At 31.4% G+C, this 14,889-nt stretch overlaps 2 protein-coding genes and 1 long non-coding RNA gene across 3 annotated transcripts; 2 read left to right on the top strand and 1 right to left on the bottom strand.

The window, feature by feature from the left end:
* The first annotated feature begins 328 nt into the window (after positions 1-328).
* On the top strand, positions 329-2,054 carry LOC122849105 (probable ATP-dependent RNA helicase DDX47). The gene is given in 4 exon segments (XM_044147695.1): positions 329-572; positions 647-905; positions 977-1,894; positions 1,897-2,054. Coding segments are annotated over 4 exon segments (1,398 nt in total). The 5' UTR covers positions 329-485; the 3' UTR covers positions 2,031-2,054.
* A 218-nt stretch (positions 2,055-2,272) lies between these two features.
* On the bottom strand, positions 2,273-7,582 carry LOC122849091 (CCR4-NOT transcription complex subunit 3-like). The gene is given in 8 exon segments (XM_044147672.1): positions 2,273-3,292; positions 3,372-3,581; positions 3,806-4,842; positions 5,042-5,312; positions 5,423-6,015; positions 6,018-6,042; positions 6,124-6,356; positions 6,856-7,582. Coding segments are annotated over 8 exon segments (2,493 nt in total). The 5' UTR covers positions 6,881-7,582; the 3' UTR covers positions 2,273-3,193.
* Positions 7,583-13,645: 6,063 nt separating this feature from the next.
* On the top strand, positions 13,646-14,097 carry LOC122849166. Its single transcript, XR_006373518.1, has 2 exons — positions 13,646-13,945; positions 14,011-14,097. It is a non-coding gene; the product is annotated as an uncharacterized LOC122849166 (long non-coding RNA).
* Positions 14,098-14,889: the final 792 nt, after the last annotated feature.

Raw genomic sequence — 14,889 nt, 5'->3', positions numbered from 1 at the left:
TGCTTGTTTTTAAAATTTTTATTTATTTTATAAATGAATTACATGTATTTATCGAATAAAAAAAAATTGTAGCACGAAGGTTCCACTTTTATCGTAGAAAGCGCTGGGAACGCAATGTAAGATACCTCGATGTATGAAACCAATGATGTAAGATACGGTATTTTACATGGTATCTTACACATGTAAGATACCAAGGTATCTTACCTACCCAACACTGGAACACACCTAATGTGTGAACCCAATTCATACTTACCCAACACTGCATGCGCGCTCTCGTGATGGAGTCTGGTATCACTGCTCTGTGGCCGACTGGCTGGTTTCAGCTGGTTTCACTTCCCAGCTTCCATTTTCCTATCTTAAAAGTTAAAACTTTGATCATAAAACTTTGAGAAGTGCCTTATAAAAAACACGCGTTTATATAAATAAAAAGTATACAACAGTAATAAAAACGTGAAATTTTTTTTATTTTACATTTAAAAAAAAAAATGAGTGATTCCGATGAAAATCCTGGTAGTCCAGTTCCTGAAATTGAAACAAAAAATGAGAATATAACTGCAACTTGGGAAAGTCTTGTAAGTACAATAAAAATAAATACAAAAACACGTGTTGATGTCAAGTTTAATAGAAGGTTAATAACAATCTGTAGGGACTTGAACCAGTACTTTGTCAAGCATGTAGAGATTTAAAATGGGAAAAACCATCACCAATTCAGATTGAAGCAATTCCACATACTCTGGCAGGTAAAGATATAATTGGTATTGCTGAAACTGGATCTGGTAAAACAGGAGCATTTGCATTGCCAATTCTAAATGCACTATTAGAAAATGCACATCGTTCTTTTGCTCTTGTTTTAACACCAACTCGAGAACTTGCATTTCAAATATCTGAACAATTTGAAGCACTTGGTAAATACAAAATAATTATAATGATAATTTTAACAATATATAAGTTTAATAATCTAACAATAATTTTTCAGGATCAAGTATTGGTGTAAAATGTGTAGTTATTGTTGGAGGAATGAGCATGGATGATCAAAAATTATTGCTTATAAAAAAACCTCACATATTAATAGCAACACCAGGTCGCCTTGTTGATCATCTTGAAAATACAAAAGGTTTCGAACTTCGTTCATTAAAATTTCTTGTTATGGATGAAGCCGATAGAATATTAAATATGGATTTTGAAGTTGAAGTTAATAAAATACTTCGTATTATACCACGTGAACGTCGTACTCTATTATTTTCAGCAACCATGACAAAAAAAGTACAAAAACTTCAACGTGCATCACTTAAAGATCCAGTTAAACTTCAAATATCAACAAAATATCAAACTGTTGATAAACTTCAACAATCATATTTATTTATTCCATCGAAATATAAAGATGTTTATCTTGTTCATATACTAAATGAATTAGCTGGTAATAGTTTTATGATATTTTGTGGAACATGTGTTAATACCATAAGAACAGCAATGATTTTAAGAAAATTAGGATTCATGGCTGTACCATTAAATGGACAAATGAATCAAAATAAAAGACTGGCGGCATTGACTAAATTTAAAGCTAAAAATCGTTCAATACTTATATCAACTGATGTTGCTAGTAGAGGTTTGGATATACCACATGTTGACATTGTCATTAATTTGGATATACCAACTCATAGTAAGGACTATATTCATAGAGTTGGAAGAACAGCACGTGCTGGTAGATCAGGCCGTTCAATAACATTTGTAACGCAGTATGATGTTGAACTATATCAAAGAATTGAACAATTAATTGGTAAAAAACTTCCTCTATATAAAACTGAAGAAGATGATGTCATGATTTTACAAGAAAGAGTTAGTGAAGCAGAACGTATCGTCAAAATGGAAATGAAAGATAATGAAGATTGTAAAAATCTGGTAAAAGAAAAAGATCACAAAAACATGATGATGATGATGATAATGATGATACTGAACAATCATTTGGTGGTAGAAAACGTGTCAAAAGTCATTTTAACAACAAAGGCAAGGGTAAACCTAGACGAAAATAATTATTTTTATTCTAATAACTAATTTAAATTGCAATTTGAAAAAAAATTTTTTATGTTGAATGAAATAAATAGTAATTATAATAATAATAAAAAAAAGGAGTATTAATATTATTATTTTAAAAATATAGAAAAAACCATGACACGTATTTTCATATTTTTATATCACAAAAAATAGTATTTTTTTTTTTCATCTGGTTATCATCACTGTTTGTTACTTTTTTTTTTTTTTTGTTTAACCTGATACTTAATTAAATGAATTAAAATGTGTATATTCCATAATAATATTATTAACTATTTCTACACATTCTGTACAGTTAATTCAATTCAAGGATTTAATTAAACTTTATACAAAAATTATCTATATCATAAAGACATACCATATAGCATGAGTTTTTTCGTTCCTTTTTTTTTTTTCTTTTTTCATTAACTTTTCGGTTTTGTTTTTAAGTTTCTCGATGTCCAGAGCCAAGTAAAACACGCCTGGACATACATATCTGCTGTACCTTAATTTCTTTTTCTTGTATTTTGTACTGGTTTTACAGTCAGTCGCCAGCGAGTATAACTTTATCGTTTTTTTTTTGACGGTTTTTGCTTATCACACACCTTATGCTACTAACAAACCTTGATAAAACTGTCTATCGGTGGAATTATTATTTTTTTTTAAATTAATAATCACATTTGTTAATAATAAATTTGTTATTAATTAAGTCATTTTTAGACCTGATTATTGTTTTTTTTGAAATAGAATTGAATGTTCTTTCAATTATTGAATAAATTGTAATAGATTTTCTTTTTTATTTTTAACTTAAATTAAGCAGAAGTTGTCATCTGAAACTATTGATATGAAAAAAAAAAAAAAACAAAAAAAATTATTAACTTGATTTTTTTTTTAATAAATAAAATTATACTTCATGAAAAATATGTGATCATAAAAGATAACAATTTTTTTAAACTTGTATTCTTTTTTTGTTTTTACTCGAGTTTAGAAATTTTTTTACTCGAGTTTAGATATTTTTTTGCTCGTATTTTGCTTGGTTTTAATACCGATACAGAAATAAGTGCTGTTTTCTTTTTTTGTTTTTAAAAATTAAATGTTTTAACTGATCCACCGTAACTCTGAGAAATTGTGGAAAAAAAAACAAAAATGCTTCAACTTAATTATTTTAGTTGAGATCTCTATCTTCTAAGTACTTGTACTCGAAAGTGAATCCTTCTTTTTTTCTTTGACCCCATTTTTCATAGTCAAAGTAGATGTAAGTTCCCTGTTTTTGAACAAAAAAAGAATTATTATTAACCAATTGCCAAGATATTTTACTTTTCATAGAATAAATAATGACAAACCTGTTCATATTCTTCATTGATAATTTTTGGCTCTTCATGTCGTTGGAACCACATCATATACTTTGTATGAAACCTCCAACTTTGTTTTTTCAATGCTTTTGCTGCCAAATATTGTCCTTTCGAACCTTCCATATAATAAAATATGAAAAATAATGTTTCGGTTGACAGTCGTTGAAAAAATTCGACAGTATCCGAGTGAGGCAGTTGAACCTTCAAATCATAAATTTGTATTATTTATTAAATTGTCAAAAAAAAAAAAAAAAGCTAGTCGATATCTTTATCGCTCCATCAATATTATGCTGATTTATTTGGAATTTTATTGTTCAATTTTGAATAGACTCTAGTCAAAATTTGATGTGAATTGTTAAACAGGTAGTTGTCATTTTGATACATATTTGAGCGGTATAAATAGATTAATAATAATTATATATTACCTGTTGATAGTATGGTGGTGTTGGACACAAATTTCTTGGTAAATATGATCTAAGTCTTTCAGAATCAGATGGATGTGGCATATGGTAGTATGCTAATTCCATCATTTGAAATTGTAACTGATGTTCTTTTTGTAATGGTACTGGACCAAGTGGAGCAACACCAAGTAATGGTGGTATATGTGCTTCAGATGTTGAATTATTAATTTTATTATTATCAAATATATTTCTATTTTGTTCAACATTTGGTATATCTAATCCAGCTCTAACAATAACTTGTTGTGCTATTGATTTAAGTGGGGATGGTCCATGATCCACATTTGTTTGTAATTTTTGTATAATACCATTTGAATTTGTTGGGAGTGGTGATGATGAATTTGTTGGTATTGGTGATGAACGACTTGATATTGTTGATTGTGGTGATGATGAACGTGGTAATGTTGTTGCTATTATATCAATATCATTATTGCTGGAATTATGATTTTGATTATGCATTATACCTGGTGGCATTGATGTTGTATTTGTTATTGAATTATTCATTTGTATTTGTATTTGTTGTTGCTGTTGTTGTTGTAGTTGCTGTTGTTGTTGTAGTTGCTGAGGAAGAGGGGTGACAATTTGTTGCTGTTGTTGTTGAATTTGCATTTGCGGTTGTGGTGCCGTTTGTGGAAGAAGCTGGTGTTGTTGAGGAATTGTTTGCGCCACATTTTGCTGTACAACTTGAGGTATCGAAGCAGTTTGTTGCTGTACTTGTGGGGTTGATTGAGGTTGTTGTTGTACCTGTTGCTGTTGTTGCTGTTGTTGTTGTACCTGTTGCTGCTGCTGCTGTTGTTGCAGTATTTGTAACTGTAGTTGTTGTTGTATCTGTAATTGTTGCTGTTGTTGCTGCTGCTGTTGTTGTTGTTGTTGTTGTTGTTGTTGTTGTTGTTGTTGTTGTTGCAGTAGTGTTGCCGATGCCAATTGTTGCTGGGATTGTTGTACAAGTGATGGTGGTACATTTGGTGTTGGCAATATTGATAAGCCATTTTCACCACTATTAGCTAAATAAACAAAATAAAAAATAAATATATGTATATATATATATATATATTAACTGCGTAATATTGAATCAATGATTTTTACAACTCGATATTATTTTTTTTTAATGAGAGGAATGGTTTGATGACATAAAAGATACGATGATCATGCTTATTATTTTTTCTTTTGTTAGTTAATGAAAGGTCAAATTAGTGATCTTACATGATACTTTTGTGGTATTAGTGTGTTGAGCTTGTAAATTATTTTGCGATGCAGCAACTGTTGCAAAATTACCAGCATTAATTGTTGATACATGATTTGTTGTTGCAGACGTATTTGATATTGGTGAATTTTGGCTTGATGTCATGGGAATGGTTTTACTTGGTGTACTGCTTGTTAAAATATTTGTTTTAACTGTTGTTGTATTACCAACTGGTGGAATAGGCGGCTGGGACATGTTCAATAGTGGCCTAACTGCTGTTGGTTTTACTGGCTATAATTATATTTAAGAAAAAAAAAAAACAATTACCACGATTGACAGTTAAATTTAAATGCTATTATTATTATTATTATTATTTGCATTAATGTTAAAAATATATTAACCTTAGTTTTTTTATCTGTATCAGTCGAACTATCACTTGATAAATTGTGCAGTGTTGAACAAAGTGGTGGTGATGGTATTGGTGATGTACATGAATTAGTTGATGTTGGTGTACCACCAGTTTCATTACTGTTATTACTATCAGTTGTTGCTGATGATGGTATACCAACACCAGTTATTTCAACTTCATCTAATCCAATAATATCATCATAAATATATTCATTTTCTTCAAAATCAGGATCTTGTGAAGATTCAATATAATATTCAACATCATCTTTTATTCTTTTAATTGTATTAACTTCAACAGACATATTATCCAACATACGTAGTAATGTTTCTAATTTACGTATATGATAACGATGTTTTTCCAATTTACCTTTTAATTCATCCATTCTGTCTTGTTTATCTTTATCAAGACGTTTTTTCTTACCAGCAAGTAATGATTCAATTTCAGATTCAAATTTATCAAGTTGTAAATTTAATTCGTCAATTGAATTTGCTAACCAATTACTAACTTCTTCACGTTCTTTTTGAGCTGGATCAAGCTTTTGTGCTGCACCAAGACCTTCTTTTGAATATGCTTTTGTTTTAGTCTTTCAACAACTTTGAATCGTTCCATTTGCTAAATAAACAATATAGTATTATTAATTAATCCAACTTAAAATTTTTGTTTTTTGTTTTATTAAATTAATTTTAGACTTACTGTTTCAATTAGCTTTCGATAATCAAGAAGGGTACTTTTATCTTTGATTTCACCAGATGCAATCCAACTTTTAATTTGATCTCGTAATCTTTGTAATTTTTTGATCTCTTTTTTAAGATCAGCCTCATATTTTTCTTTTTGATTACTATTTGTTGCATTGTGAACTTTTTGCCAAATATCTTCAAATGTATCTACACCTTCGGTTACTTTTTTAAGGCACCGGTCTATTTCACCTATGATGATGAAAGACAAAAGAAAATATAATAAATTAAAATATCATATGATATCTAACAACAATAACAATAACAACAACAAAAACATCAAAAAATAAATAATGATAATAAATAAAAAAATGAAAACAAAAAACAAGATTAGGATTAAAACAAAAGCATCATAACTATGATAATTATGATGATAAAAAAAAATTATAAGCATCAAAAATAAATTGATTGATGCATTTTGTCTGTATGCGTATATATGTGAGAATAAAGCCGAGGGGAATTATATGGAATAACTGAAGTTGACTTATAACCGAAGCTTAATAAATATTCATCACATTGTTATTCAATTGTTCAATAATACAATAAAGGCGGGAAAATAAACTTGTTATTATTAAATTTAATAATTATTTATAAAACTATTTTTCAATAAATATTAATGAATATAATGAGTGTTTATTAAATATATAAACATTTGAAAAAATTTTAGCCTCAAAAATTTGTATTTCCTTACCTTGCAACTTTCTCGTCGCAGCCATGGCTATGTAAACATATGGCTTAATGATTTAGGCATAGTCCAGAATCATCCAATTATTATTGATTAATTATAATCCTTTTATTTTGTATCAATATATTAATATTAAGTATAACTAATGATCCCTTTTTTTTATTATTACTATCTTTCCTTGTCTTTTTGTCGGTTCGACCAGAGTTATGTTCCTTTGATAATATGAGAGACTCAACTACAAGATGGCTTCCGTTTTCAAATGACAACGACTATACAAGTCGCAAGACTATCCAATACACACACACATACACACACCACTTAACTATTTTATTTTTTTAACTCTTTCTTAAAATCTAAACGATGGAATGTTAAATTTTTTTTTCCAGTTAAATTTATTTTTATATGTTCATTTAGTTATCTAAGTATTACTATTTATTGTTTAATTACCTATTTTATACATTAGGTGCTATTATTATGTTTTTAAGTTATCTAGAGAGCAAGCGAATAGTAATGTCAACAAAATAAACTGTATTTAGTATTATTGGTTAAGTTTTGTTTTTGTATTTTTTTTTTTGTTATTGATAATTACTTAATATTGTTAAATAATAATTTACACACAACAATTGTCACATGTATTTATTTACACAAAGGAATTTTTTGTTGGCGATTAAGAAATAGAAGGGGATAAGCTAAGCTAAGTATATAATCAAAGAGTGTGTTCCAAAAGTCACTGGTCCCTCGGGTTCGTTCAGAAACTATTTACGGTCAAAACAGGTCAAAAGCAGTGAAAAGTTTAGCAGTTTTTTAAGTTTTTGTCGTGGTAGATATGATTTTTGAATAACATTGTATTTTGCTGTAATAACCAGTTATGTTATGTGTTATTACATATTACATAACTAATCACGAATCAAACAGTGAATCAGCAACAATAATAAGTTTCCTTTAAAAAAAATCAAATTTATAAGTTTAATTCATAAAATATTAATAAGATATTCATAAAACTTATTTTCACACCAAAATTTTTTTTGTATGTAAACTCTTATTTCTGGTTTTTTAAATTGATTTTTCCATTTTTTTTTTTTTTGTTGTTTTTTTAAAGTTAAAATCCCGAAAAAAAAACCGGAGATATTACGAAAATAATCTGGAGATTACTCCGTAAATATATCCGGAAATCTCAATTGCGTAGAAATCCGGAGAAATACGGAGCAACTCCCGAGACATTTCCCACCAGAGAAAGCAAAAAAAAAAAAGAACAGAAAATTGATCTCAAGTTAAAACTTCAAGACCACGTGAACCATATTAAAATGGGCAAATATTCAGTATTATTTTATAAATAATAATTTAGCCTCAATTATTTAGCCTTAATTGTTGAAATAAATTTTTTGAGTTACCCCTATAGCCGTATTGCACAAAATTACATGCGTGAGTTTCCTGAATTTTTTTAAATCAAATAAGTTTTCTTTTTCAATAACATTTATGCTTACCTTTGCCAATTGGCCAACAATAATTTCAAAGGATCTTTTTGATACTTTGAATCTTCTTCTTTTTTATTCAATGCTAGAGGTTGGCTGTTTTCTTCCCAAATCTTTTTGAGCAACTGGGAGGTGTTCCTCTTATAAGACCTTTTAACAAAAATTAAATTATTCTAACATAAATTTTTTGGTTCAATAATTGCGTTTATGCTTACCAATGGTCATCATTGTCTTTCCAAAAATTTTGGATAACGTTATTAGAGCAAAAATTTATGTTAGAATAATTTATATTTTCGTTACAAGTTCACTTGCCCAAAACGATTAAGGAAGAAAAGATCGATGGCCCAATTTTTAATGATATACTATGATAGACAATGTGGAAATTCCTGGCGATTATTCAAAGCATTTCTTACATGCCAAAGCCGAATTGAAACACGAAGAACCTTCACGGAAAAAGTGGTACACATATCTGCAAAATGCAGGTTTAATCGGAGCATTTTTTTTAGCAGCAGGCCTTGCAACCTATATTCGCTTGTGCATGGATAACAATATTCATAATCGAGACATGAAGTCAAAAGATCTACAAGTTAAAGATTTTAACATGAGAAAAAAAAAACATGAATTGGACGTTTAGAGTCGAAAATTAATCTTTCTAAAACTTAAAAAAAAGTAAGTATTTTAATTAGCTTCCAATAATAGGTGCTTTCATTTGGGTGTTAATTTTTTTTTACTTCTATTATGTAAACATGAGCAGAGAACAGTGGCGTTGAACAAATAATTCTTACAAAATAAAAATTCAAGAATTAAAACATAGCGGATCCAGCCCCTCATGTACTACGCTGTCTACGCTGTTGCAAACTGGCTTTTTACTGTTGCGCATTCAACTACCCATGCGCAAAAATAAATAGGAAAAAAAATTAACACCCAAAAGAAAGCACCTTTGGGGAGCGTTCGATGGCTGCAGTCCAATTCACAGGGCAAATTTTTTACAATTTAGGGCTTTTTTTTGCCAGTGATGGCGCTTGTAAAATTTTTTTTATGTAGATTTCATATACAAAAGCTTCACAAGCGCCGCCAGTGGCGGAAAAAAGCCCTAAATTGTAATACCCTATGTATTGGACTTGATTGGACTGCTGGCCGAGGCCAAAAATTCGGCCAATTTTTTATCATGGTTTATTTTATATGCTTGTAGTGTCAGCACTGCTACATTATAATTTCAAATATTCGAATGAGAATTTCTCATAGTGAGTTTTCGATTTATTAAGTTGTCTTTCTGTTGGCCCAGGCCAAGGCCCTCGGCCAGCAGTCCAATTCAAGGATGATTCGCATTCGCGTCGTGAGTCGCTCGGCACTGACGCAGGCACTTGCGACTTTTCTAAAACGGAGACGCAGAATGCTTGCGGCTTGACGCATAGAGTGAGTATAAGCAGAGTGACGCCATAGATGATTTTTACCTCGGAAGTGACGAAAACCTCTTATACCCACTCCATACGGCGAGCACAAAATGTCGGACTAATGGGACCTTGGTGGCTTCACTCTGCTTATAAGTTATACCCACTCTATTGACGCAGAGCCCGCGACACCACCTTGCGTCTTTTTCGAAATAATAATCCGCCATTGTTGTTGACATATATTTATTTGTTTACATATTGTGCAACAACCTAACCCTCAAATAATAAATATGTCAACAACAATGGCGGATTATTATTTCGAAAAAGACGCAAGGTGGTGTCGCGGGCTCTGCGTCAAGCCGCAAGCATTCTGCGTCTTCGTTTTAGAAAAGTCGCAAGTGCCTGCGTCAGTGCCGAGCGACTCACGACGCGAATGCGAATCATCCTTCACAGAGCATTACAATTTAAGGCTTTTTTCCTCCACTGGCGGCGCTTGTAAAGCTTTTGTATGTAAAATCTATATAAAAAAAAATTTACAAGTGCCATCAGCGGCAAAAAAAGCCCTAAATTGTAAAAAATTTGCCCTGTGAATCAGACTGCAGCTATCGAACGCTCCCTAAATGCTTTCTTTTGTGTATTTATTTTTTTTTTGTTTATTTTCACGCATGCGCAATTGAATGCGCAGTCAGCAAAAAGAAAGTTTGCAACAGCGTAGGACATGATGGGCTGGATCAGCCATGTTTTAATTCTTATTTTTCAAGAATTATTTGTTCGAAGCCACTGTTCTCTCCTTAAATTTGCATGACAAGCGCATGTGCATGATCATGCGCATGAAAGTAAAAAAAAATAGATACACAAAAGGAAACACCTAATGAGTTTCCAAACAATTACCAAAAAATTTCATAAAATGTATCAGTGTTTCAAGAATCTACTGTAAAAATTTCAAAGCATTCTCATATTTAATGACTGGCCGAGGTAATGCTTAATCGTTTATACTTATTTCTAATATAAAAAAAATTCACCGACTAACATTATTCTCTTTTGTTTACTGAAAAAACATTAAGGGCAAGATTCCGATATCCGAGACAAATTCGTAGGAATTTTTTCCGTATTTTTCCCGTAATCCTGTGGAAATTTCCTATAAGAAACCGACAAAAAAACATGTTGTCTCGGATATCGGAATATCCCCACATCAACTTAGTATCAACTGACACTAAGCTAAGGAAGTAAATAGGGATTTTTGAAATTTTTTTATATTCGATCTGAATCGCCGCCATTTTTGAGATCCCGAACCAACGGAGGTTTTACTTGGGTTTTACTGCACCCGTATTCACAGGGGTACGTTCCAAAACCTCGTTCGGTTCGGTATATCAAGATGGCAGCGATTCAAATCAAATATATGAAAATTTTAAACACCCCTATAAACTTTTCTATATTAGTGTCAGTTGATGTATTTTTAGTAGAGAAAGGAGAATAATATTAGTTAGTTATTTTTATTCTAATCAATAATAAGGAGAAATGATTAACTTATTATTGCGATAAAAAAAATGGCAAAAAAAACACTGAAATCCGCCATCTTGATATACCGAACCGAACGAAGGTTTTGGAACGTACCCCCGGGCAAATTTTATACAATTTAGAGCTTTTATTTGCCGTTGATGGCGCTCGTAAAATTTTTTTTTAGCCTAGCGGGCGGGAATTGCCCGTTTGTCGCCCTAAATTTGTGGCGTAAAGTACGTCTTTGTCGCCCTACAAATTGCGGGCGACAAACGGGTGTTTCCCGCCCGCTCGGCCAAAAAATAATATGTGTCACGCGGACGCCATGTGAGTGATTCTCTCTCGCACTCAGCACGCACTCGTCTACGTGCCCCGTCGACTCTGCATCATATGCGTGTGTGCTTCGTGCAGCACCCGTATTCAGAGGATGTTCTCATTAGGGCGTTTTTTTCCGATGGTGGCGTTTGTGAAGCTTTTCTATGTGAAATCTATATAAAAAAAATTTTGTCAAGCGCCATCAGCGGAAAAAAAAGCCCTAATGAGAACAATTTTCCCCGTGAATACGGGGGCAGGCCAGAATCACTCACATTGCGTCCTTGTTGCATAATATACTATTTGTCATATATTTAATACCAAGGTCCCTAGAATGATTCCCAATATACAGGTCATTCGAAGTAAAATCGTCGATATCCCCAATATGGCGGAGCCGCGCAAATTCAAACTGCTACGGCGTCAAGTTATATGAATTGCAGTCATAAAATAAATGTATAAAATTTTTTTTTGCATCTGTAATCATCATTAATGATCAATATATTAATATGAAATATAATAATAATAAGAATATTAATGTTTTTAAAATATTATTGAATAAAATAACCTGAACGAAGTTTTTTTTTTTTTTCTTTTAAATAAAATATAATTATGATAGTTTATTAATTTAACTTTGTCTATTTGAATATAGGAGTACTAATATTATCACACAAATTGCATTTATAATTAAATATCAAGTATCTATAATTAACAAATTAAATTCAATTCAACGTCAGACAATGTCAAATATAAACATTGATAAACATGTGTGACTATCCACGCATACATACGTACCTATCTTGTGTACATATACGCATGCACACAACTACTGATCCCCAATATGGCGTCTCAAATTCTAGCTTCGGATGACCTGTCTAAATCTAGTAACTCATCTAGGGACCTTGATTTAATACTACTAGTAGTATGCTATTTCATTTGTGGCGAGTGGCGACTGGCCACTGGGCCTCAGCGCTTCTAGCAGACAACAGAGGAACATCTATCTCTCTATCTTTCTCCAAATATATCTTCTCTCTCCTTTTTCTATATATTAAAATATTAGTATTATGATTATTACGTAAGATTTTGCTAGAACAATAAAGACTACTTTTTTACTACTACGAAATATTAATTGTGTTGTATATTATTAATCGTATTAATCTAATTAATAAAATATAACAAATAAAATTAAGTGCTTACAAATTTATGTAATAAATTTGTACGCATGTCAAGTGTGGGTAATCCCAATTCAAGAAGACTAGAAATACAGGAGGACGAACTTGCCTCAAAAAACCGTTCCGCTATGTGATCGCCGCATAATTGAGGGGCGCTAGTAGTACCACGGTAACGTGCGCGACTTCTATCGCTTTTTTTTTACAATGCGCACAATACAAACATACTCTGACCAAGAAGACTAGAAATACAGGAGGACTTACTCCCTATCTCGCCTGTATATAAAAACCGTTCCGCTATATGGTCGCCGCATAATTGAGGGGCGCTAGTAGTACCCGGGTAACGTGCGCGACTTGTATCGCTTTTTTTTTACAATGCGCACAATACAAACATACTCTGACAAACACTAATAGAGCATATACACATGATGTTTGTCAGAGTATGTTTGTATTGTGCGCATTGTAAAAAAAAAGCGATACAAGTCGCGCACGTTACCCGGGTACTACTAGCGCCCCTCAATTATGCGGCGACCACATAGCGGAACGGTTTTTTGAGGCAAGTTCGTCCTCCTGTATTTCTAGTCTTCTTGTGTATAATGCTCTATTAGTGTTTGACACAGTCATGGAGGTGTATAAGGAGGGTAATCTCTCGAATTTCACTGAAGCTCACAGAATGGAGCAAGTCAGTACACATTATCGCCAGTGACGGCGCTAGTCTCATCAAGATCCGAAGTCACATGGTATTTTTGTTTACATTTTTTTTTATTTGTGTGGCTCAGTTAGAGTATTCCTTTATGTTGTAAAAAAATAATCCAACTCAATAATATACATTATTTATTTAACAAATGAAATTGAAGTAATACATTTTAATAAAAAACAATACCAAGGATAAGCAATGGCTAAGGAAAATTTAATGTTAAATAGATAATTTTTTATTAAAAAGATTATTCCAAATAAATTTTATTTCGATTACATGTGATGCCAAAGTTGACATAAGAAATAATAATAGTCTAATTGAAGTTTTTAAAAAAAATATAAAAAATAAACAACTTATTGAGGATGAATATCAAATGCGTGTTGTACAAAATGTTTATGATGGCATTAATGCATAAAAAGCAGAAAAACCAAGTTTTTTAAATAAATTAGTTGGAAAAGAAAAAAAGACAAAAAAACCACCAGAGGGTTTGTATTTGTATGGTGCTGATGGTGATATTGGAAAAACCATGTTGATGGATCTCTTTTATGATTGTTGTATAAGGTAATTTATTACAATTTTTTAAATAATAATATAAATAAATAATTAATAAATATCATTGTTTACAGATTGAGGAAAAGAAACGTGTACATTTTTATTTATTCATGCTAGATGTACATGGAAAAATTCATCAACTTAAAAAAACAACAAAACGTTTTTATATTTTTTTTTTAAACTTCAATTGGACTATTATTATTTTTTAAGTCAACATTTGCATCACATGTAATTGAAATGAAATTTATTTGGAATGATCTTTTTAATAAAAAATTATTTATTAAACATTAAATTTTCCTTAGCCATTACTTACCCTTGGTACTTTTTTTTATTAAAATGTATTGCTTCAATTTTATTTGTTAAATAAATAATGTATTATTGAGTTGAATTATTTTTTTACAACATAAAGGAATACTCTAACTGAGCCACACAAGAAAAAAAAAATGTAAACAAAAAAACACCATGTGACTTCGGATCTTCTCGCTACTAGCGTCATCACTGGCAGAAAAATGTACTGACTTGCTCCATTCCGTGAGCTTCAACAGCTCCCTATGCTAATACACAGTGTGACGTCACAGATTACCCTCCTTATAAAACTCCATGGACACAGTATGTTTGTATTGTGCGCATTGTAAAAAAAAAGCGATACAAGTCGCGCACGTTACCGTGGTACTACTAGCGCCCCTCAATTATGCGGCGATCACATAGCGGAACGGTTTTTATATACAGGCGAGATAGGGAGTAAGTCCTCCTGTATTTCTAGTCTTCTTGTCCCAATTAATTACTCCACATTCATGGAGGTGTATAAGGAGGGTAATCTCTCGAATTTCACTGAAGCTCACAGAATGGAGCAAGTCAGTACACATTATCGCCAGTGACGGCGCTAGTAGCAAGAAGATCCAAAGTCACATGTTGTTTTTATTTATATTTTTTTTTTTTTGTGTAGCTCAGTT

Source organism: Aphidius gifuensis, linkage group LG2, assembly GCF_014905175.1.
Source record: "Aphidius gifuensis isolate YNYX2018 linkage group LG2, ASM1490517v1, whole genome shotgun sequence".
NCBI classification, from domain to species: Eukaryota; Metazoa; Arthropoda; class Insecta; order Hymenoptera; family Braconidae; genus Aphidius; species Aphidius gifuensis.
The sequence above is the reverse complement of the archived record's forward strand: the minus strand, read 5'-3'. Positions and strand labels throughout refer to the sequence as shown.